Source organism: Anopheles funestus, chromosome 3RL (assembly GCF_943734845.2).
Source record: "Anopheles funestus chromosome 3RL, idAnoFuneDA-416_04, whole genome shotgun sequence".
Taxonomy (NCBI): Eukaryota; Metazoa; Arthropoda; class Insecta; order Diptera; family Culicidae; genus Anopheles; species Anopheles funestus.
The window spans coordinates 8,609,057-8,616,751 of NC_064599.1; the positions used below are offsets into that span (position 1 = coordinate 8,609,057).

The 7,695-nt window shown below is 40.8% G+C and overlaps 3 protein-coding genes across 8 annotated transcripts; 2 read left to right on the top strand and 1 right to left on the bottom strand.

Moving 5' to 3' along the window:
• The first annotated feature begins 1,115 nt into the window (after positions 1 to 1,115).
• Positions 1,116 to 2,045, top strand: LOC125770712 (uncharacterized). Its single transcript, XM_049440656.1, has one exon. The coding sequence runs from the start codon at positions 1,279 to 1,281 to the stop codon at positions 2,008 to 2,010; it is 732 nt and encodes a 243-aa protein (XP_049296613.1). The 5' UTR covers positions 1,116 to 1,278; the 3' UTR covers positions 2,011 to 2,045.
• Positions 2,046 to 2,719: 674 nt separating this feature from the next.
• Positions 2,720 to 5,192, top strand: LOC125770709 (eukaryotic translation initiation factor 4E1). Of its 5 annotated transcripts, none has more exons than XM_049440650.1 (4): positions 2,720 to 2,845; positions 3,909 to 4,301; positions 4,367 to 4,454; positions 4,520 to 5,192. In XM_049440650.1, exons 1-4 carry the CDS (start codon positions 2,816 to 2,818, stop codon positions 4,678 to 4,680), a joined length of 672 nt encoding a protein of 223 aa, XP_049296607.1. In that variant the 5' UTR covers positions 2,720 to 2,815; the 3' UTR covers positions 4,681 to 5,192. The 5 variants fall into 5 exon arrangements, with proteins under 5 accessions (XP_049296607.1, XP_049296608.1, XP_049296605.1 ...); XM_049440651.1 differs by having other exon boundaries at positions 3,912 to 4,301; XM_049440648.1 differs by lacking the exon at positions 2,720 to 2,845 and adding an exon at positions 3,331 to 3,798 and having other exon boundaries at positions 3,909 to 4,305; positions 4,371 to 4,454.
• An 885-nt stretch (positions 5,193 to 6,077) lies between these two features.
• On the bottom strand, positions 6,078 to 7,458 carry LOC125770711 (fas-associated death domain protein). Of its 2 annotated transcripts, none has more exons than XM_049440654.1 (2): positions 6,697 to 7,458; positions 6,078 to 6,585 (listed from the first exon to the last, which is right to left on the bottom strand). In XM_049440654.1, the coding sequence occupies exons 1-2, from the start codon at positions 6,998 to 7,000 to the stop codon at positions 6,188 to 6,190; spliced, it is 702 nt and encodes a 233-aa protein (XP_049296611.1). In that variant the 5' UTR covers positions 7,001 to 7,458; the 3' UTR covers positions 6,078 to 6,187. The 2 variants fall into 2 exon arrangements, with proteins under 2 accessions (XP_049296611.1, XP_049296610.1); XM_049440653.1 differs by having other exon boundaries at positions 6,649 to 7,447.
• Positions 7,459 to 7,695: the final 237 nt, after the last annotated feature.

The following is a 7,695-nucleotide window of genomic DNA, read 5'->3' on the forward strand; positions in this document are numbered from 1 at the left end:
ACTTAGCTTGTATGTTATGAATACCATAATAATTTAAATAAAAATGAAAAAACTTACGTACATGATCTTTGTTTTACTATCGTAATTTTGTTGTTTGAAATAAAATGATAATTTAAAATAAAAAATAGACAACTTCCGCACATAATCTTTGCTTAATACATACCTCAATCTGAACTGATTCGAATGTATACAATTCAACGGCATATTCTAACAGCATAAGAAATTAGTTTAACTTGAAAAAGTTGAGTGCTTAAGCGGTGATCATCATGATTATTAAGGGGAGAATTACAGATCGCTTGGCAAAAAAGGTTACCAGAATGCATTAGCAAACCATCTCTACTAACAACTATCTCGTATTTCTACTCACAAATTTCTTGTATTCTCCATCGCAACAATGGCAATGAAACCATATCATAAAAATCCGATAGATGATACACATCCGCGATACAAAACTATAGCGCACGAGTGGCGGATCTATTGGTAGGTGAAGTAGGCTTCCGCCATGGGTCCCGTCGTACAGAAGGACAACAAAAAAAAGGTGTTTAAGAATGTTGGTATCAGAAGAAATATTGACGCACTTGCCAATACGTATATGTAATTCGCGAAATAATGCAAAAAAACCCTCCTTGATTAAAATCTTTAGTTTTTGGAACCCCAAGTTCGATTCTGGTTAGTACCTCCGAGCAGCTTGATCTGCCACTGTATTGTACCGTACTACAGCAAAAATATGACACCTCAGCAAGAACTTATCTGATGCCACAACTCGTGGAAAACAGCTGATAGTAAATTGATCAACTTAAAACGTTTCCTTGTATACCTTTAGCTAACTGGGTTCAGTTTACACTGGACTCAGTAAGTCTTCAGATTAAGTAAGGTTTTTTATGTACCCGAGCTGGAAACACCTATGATATGTTAAAGTTTCATGGATAGCAAAGATATCGACGATAATTTTAAATTCACTACCTCGAAGGAATATGCATATCCTCTGAGGGTAAAACAACTTGCTAGGCTATGCTAAAATATTTCCAACAGAAAACAGGTACGATCAATACAAAACATTAGCATAAGGGTAGATGATTAAATTTCCACTGAAGGTACAGAATTCTCCTACAAGAAGCGCAGGGGAGATAAGGGTACCTCAACCTGCCAACATATAAAAAGGGGACACAGCTGGATGGAACGACATCAGTCGCTAAAAGATATTCGTCACGGTAACGTGTGTGCATCCATCTAGCTTCTATTCATCAGTTATTGGATATTGTTGAGACTCAAGTCAACATGGGTTCTCAAATCGAAACGATCGATTCATCGAAAAAGTCAACGAAGCTCCTTGAAACAGAGGAAGCAGCTTCGAGTTTCAATAGTGGAAACCCTTTACAACTGAAGCAGTCCAAAGGCAGTGAGAATAAAGAAATCGAAGCGCGGATGAACGATGTGTTAAGCTGGACAACAAGAAATCGGAAGAGTGTTGCTTGGTCGGACAACTCGAGCTATTTGGAAAGCGACGACAGTTGCGACAGCGAACGCCTGCAGATCGCTTGGAACGGTGAGAACAATGAAACCCAGTCAAATCACAGCGAAGGATCAGAATCGAGCGGCACCAACTCAACGAGCAACGACGCCCAATCAATGATGTTCTACAAGAATTCACTTCGATCTCATCCGCTCAAACGATACAACGCAGTAATATCGATGACAGATGCGAAAATTCCGCTTGTTTACCACAAGAGCATGGCACGACAATTCCCAACCAAAGAACGCACCCCGGAACAGATGGAAATGCGTCGACGGAATACGGAAGCAGCACGAGTCAGCAGAGCCAAACTGAAGATGGCAGAACTAATGATGCAGAAGGAAGCGAATGAGATGAGCACGGCGAATACTGCCCACAAACAAATGATCGCGTCGCAGTTGGTGTATGCAAATGCACTTTCCAAGCTGTTGGACATGCAACCGGTGGAGTTGAAATTTTTCGAACGGGTCGGCCGTAGACACAGTGACAAAAGTTAAAATAAATAGCGGTAAAAGTATAACTAACGATGGTATTACTGGAAATACAATAAATTGAAATATAAGATAAAAACTCACGTTCTATGCAGCCTCTTTATGGACGAAAACTTTAGTAATCCTACAGCCAATCTTATTGTTATGTTCCGGAATACTTATTTCACTCGATTGTTGATGCCGTTTTTTTGTTTTGTTTTCTTCTGTTTTGGTTTCACACTACAGACACACTACGGTTCTTCTACACTTTTACACTACTAGTTCTACATTTCTATGTTACAGTTTTTCACAAATCTTGTACGGATATGTAGGAAAAAAAGGTCATTTTGTGTGCTGTTCGTTTAACGAACTAATAAACTCGTCCGTTGCAAACTCGTTTCATTTCAAACTTTCCTTTTTTCGCTTTGAACTGTTCCATGTCCGCCTCCATTTGTTTTGTCGTTGTTCAGATTGAAAACGTTGATAAACAGCAGCGACTTTGTCACAAATCACATTACACACTCGTTCGTGCATATTTGTTGTCTGTTAAACCAAATTATTTCGTTTTATATGCCCTTTACCGCATAAATAGTAGCCGAAAACATAACTCCACGCCAATAGACGTTGCGTTGTGAATACGTGTGTAGCGCAGACAGCCTTCAAATTTCTATACACCGTGATTTTGACATTTGACATTCGAGCACTCTAGCCAATCGAGCACTTTCCATGGACCGAAAGAGCTCGACTTGAAGCGTCATCGCTATCTTGCTCGTTTGGCAGTTTCTCTGCAGTTCTTTCGTAAAATATCAAGGAATAGTTAAAGTGACCGACTATGGCAGGAAAAACCAATGAAGAGGCTGAGGTAAATCTTACGCAGTGCATTCCTTGTAATCCTTTTCCGTTATGTGTATTCTGTGCGTTCAGTGCCGTGCGTTAAAGTGAAAGAATGGTCGGCCTTCTCACGACGGTACCCCGTGTGCCTTTGCATAATGTTACATCGCCGAACGCCCTTGCTGAACAGTTCGTGTTCGATAGTGTGATTCCGAGATGGGGAAAACCGATAGGCTAGGTGCTAAAACCCAGACTGCACACGTGTTAGCATGCAAATACTGGCGGTGAACTGCATACATCCAATCATCCATATGTACGTACGCTTACCGCAAAGAATGCACCCGTCATCATGTGCCCCTAATATGGCATAAATTGTTCAGCAAGATGATATGATTCATGGCAGAAGTGTCTCAGCATTGTTATAACATTTTTGTTAGCATGGATAATCTACGGCCACTTTTCCGTGTCCTTATGTACGGCCACGCAATCGTTTCGGATGACTGGCACGAATTCCCGGGTTTCTCTTGCCACGGCATGGACTTTGAGGTTATCTTTCAGCTGCTGCATTCACTTCGCTGGTACACCTTGACAGACTTACGTTGGACGGTAGAGTGAGTGAAACAGTAAATTGAGAGAGAGTTTCAGTGCGTGAAAGAAAGCAACAGCAATTAAATCCCCGAAGGATCTTGTTGTTGCTAGGCAAAAGTAGGCGAAATTTGCTTCTTACTTCAATCGAAACGATACTTGTACACCGTAACTAAGGAAAATCGTGTTGGTTGTTAGGTTACTGCATCTAGATTGGTAGTAGAAGGCTTTGACATGGGAAAAAATCTGGAAAGGCATCACTTGCAAACGTAGTTTTACACCATTAAGATGTACGGCGGAAGAACCACTTTTCAGAAGCCTTCGTTGGGAAGAACTTATAACTGGCCGGCTCATAATGTGCAGGATCCCTTGAAAGGATGGAATGTCTACGAGAGAACAGTACTGGATTAAAACCTATCCCTAGCCTGGTGTAGTTTCGAATTGTTCCAACTAATTGCTTTTCTAATGCGACGAATTTCTTTTTTGCCTTTCTCTCTTACCATCATCAGCAGCAGCAGCAGCAACAGCAAAATGAAAATGAAAATGCAGAACAAAGCCAAAGCCAAGAGCTGGCCGAGCAGTCCAACGCACCGGAAACGATCGATCCTGAATGTTTGATAAAGCATCCGTTGCAGCACACATGGACATTGTGGTATCTGGAGATGGACCGATCGAAAACCTGGACTGAATCGTTGAAAGAAGTAGCCAGCTTTTCTACGGTGGAAGATTTCTGGAGCCTGTACAATCACATTCGCGGACCGTCCGAGATCAAGGTGGGCGGTGACTACATGCTGTTCAAATTGGACATTCGTCCCATGTGGGAACACGAATCGAACAAACACGGTGGTCGCTGGACGCTGAGCCATAACAAACGCTTTTCAGATAAATACTGGTTGGACACGGTACGTATGGTCAATATCAGTACGGTGCGAAGTTATTGCTTAAATGGTACATTTTCGTTAAATAGGTGTTGTGCTTAATCGGAGAAACGTTCGAATATTCGGATGACATCTGCGGTGCGATTATAAACGTTCGTCAAAAGATTGATAAAATCTGTAAGTTCATCTACGGGCGAAATGGAAACGGGGGAAGTTAATAATTTGCTTTCGAACATTTTCAGCTATCTGGACTGCTAACTATCAGAATCGCGAAGCGGTCATGAACATTGGACAGACTTTCAAGGAGCGATTAGGACTACGTGAAAATATTAATTACCAAGTTCATCTCGACACGATGGCAAAGGCGTCGTCGTCGGCAACAAAAACAACGTATACCGTTTAGGCGGAATGAGCCCCTGGGAGCCTTTTCTCGTTAAACGTTAGTTTGTTGCGGTCGCTACGAAAACGATGATGATGATGTTGAACGAATGGAGCTGCAGTGAAAGGCGATCGAAGTGTGCGGTGGAAAAAGATGAGAGTAGTAATCAAGTTCGGAACGAAGGAAAGCGGTGCAGCATGCGTGCGCAAACATCGATATTCATAGGGAAAAGGGATTTCATTTTATCGAGCTAGTGACTGAGCTAGTGTTCGTTAGGTGTGTTCGAATGAAGGTGACAGAAACAAAACACGAAGCGGCAGTCAGCAGTGAACGGCGGGAATATGCTCTAAGCACTACGTTTGATTTTTTTTTGCCCCGTAATTAAGATCATACCGCTGCTGACATCGGTCAATCGCGCATCTCAGTGCTAGTCCGTTCGATTTTAAGGAACTTTAGTGTGTCGATTGTAGGATAGATCTAATGAATTGCTCACGAGGAATAGAAAATATAGGCCACCCGCGCTTCGTGAAACCGTCGATCGATCTAAACATTCGTTATCACTATCGTGGACTGATTGTATCCTCTTTTCTTTTTCATTTGCGTGCACTTCAAAGTCTGACCGGAAAGCCATGTGTGTTCAATCAGCAACGTCTGCCCCAATTTGATTTTTTATTTGTTTTGTTTTTGTTCCAGCTTTTCTAAGGTGGAAGTTGCTTACCCATGATTGTGCACATTTGAAATTGGCAAATGAACGGAGTGGTGCCGCAAGTACCATGAGCTAACCGGAATAGTGAAGGGAAGACAAAAGGAAAGAATGAACAAGTACACACAGTACTTCGTACAACCACTTGTACCGAAGTTGGCGTTTGGTGCAGGAAAAGTTCTCCAGTCAGGTTCAGGTAATAGTGTTTTCATATTTTTATTCATCCGTTGACTACGTAAATCGTAAATCGTAAATCGGATCATTACGTCTTGTTTCGGGATTATTTCGTTGGTCGATTTAGCTTGTCGATCGTTAAACAATGTTCATGCTAGAGCACGTAGAGGCACGTAGAAGGAACATAATTAATTTGAACTACACATCCGCACACTGCAAGTGTTTGCATTCTGCAGTGATGCGAGCTTTGTTTGCGCTGGTACGTATTGGTAACTAAGATAACCATAGAATGGAATTGCGGTTTTGTATTGAACATATATGTACTGGAATTATCTCTACTAATTAATGTACTATCCGTTTATGAATAATTTGCATATAAATAAGCATTGCTCGTCAGAAACAAGGGAGCTATTGCTGATTGTTTAATTTGTAATACAATTTATATAACTTTTTTATGTTTAATCGAAGTGTATCGTAAATTATATTGTAAAGAAAAACACAGGAAAATCGTTGCAAAAAATATAGAACATGAGGTTAATAAATGAATACAGTTTGCTATTTTTTATTTGACTACACCGAAAAAAAATAATAACAAAAAGTAATAGAATATCACTCTATAGGAGAACCGTTTTTGATACAACAGAAGTCAACGCTTTATTCCTGTAACATGCTTTCAATTTTTCGTTTGAGATCTTTTCTCCTGGTGTTTTCCAGGGCTTTTAGAAGAACAACAAAAAACTGATCTAATGTATCATCGGCAAACTGTTTCTCGGCCCAATGAAGCACCTCATAAATTCGCGTTTTAAGATCTTGTCTGTTTCGGTCCTCAATCTCTTCCAGCACGGCTGGGGGAACGTTCAAAAACCTGCCAAATGGTTTCCAACTTTTGCCAATTTCTAACTGAAGCAGTGAGTAAACTTTATCGCGCTGCTGAAGATACTTGTCGCGCTTTGTATTTACAGCAGATGGCATCAGCGTATCGTTTGTTTCGTGCAGTTTGATCTTTTCCACTTCCTTTTCAAGAAGCGTTCGACGATCCCGGTGGCGCAAATCTAGTGGAAGCAAAACGAAAAAGTAATTAATATTTCGTAAATCCTACATCGTACGATCTATACCTTCCAAATGGAATCGTCGAATAGCTGCATAATGTGAACTTAGCATACTTCTGTACGATTTTAAGGCACAGGAAACATCTTTCGCATCTAGCGCCAATTCAAACCTCTCGATCAGGTCCGGTTTGAGCAGACTGAGAAGATTCCTTTGCTCCAGCAGCAGCACGAGATGATCGAATTCTGTAACACGGCACAGCTTTCTACACGAGTGCACCTCCTCTCGGACGGAGTTTTTACACCGTTCCAGATGTTCGCGATCGGGGCAAGCGTTCTGTGCCAAAAGTTTCAAATTCAAATAATCCTTGCACATCTGTTCGTACACGGTTCGATGATCCTGCACGGATATCCTTTCCATCGTCCCATGCACCTGCGCACTCGATGTACCGTTTTTGTTAGAATACTTAGATGTCCAAGGTGGTCGATCTGCTCTGCACTGCCAATGTAATCGCGTCAACTAATATTCATGGGAAAATAAATTTTCTCATGTTATTGAAATTTTCAAATTTAATCCTTTTGATGATTTTTATTATTTTCTAAACATTAGCGAGGATGACGTTTGCGATGCTGGATTTGAATGCAGAGGTCGCGTCTACACACATTGCAATAAATTACCAAAAATTACGGAACACCGAGAACATTGAAATATTATTCGTCTGCATTTTAATTACTTAGTTATATTAGCTAGGTTTTTCATGCGTATATCTTAACCATTTCCATTACTTGTAATCTATTTCTATAAAAACAACCAAATTCATTTCCGAGCAAATATTTCGAGCCACCCTGCACAGAAGTATTCACCTGCACGTTATATACATGCCTGTGACATCAAATCGGCCAAACAACAAAGCGGCTGTTGTCAAACAATGGACAGAAATGTGAAAATTTTATTAAAAATTACAATTTATACTCATGAAAACGTATGAAAAGATGTACCAAATAAGTTCCCTCTCGATACCCTACGAAATCTGCACCAAAAAAGGTACGGACAGCATGTAAACAATGCACGTACTCCTACCTACGCAAGGTGATGAGGTTCGCGGCGACCGCTAC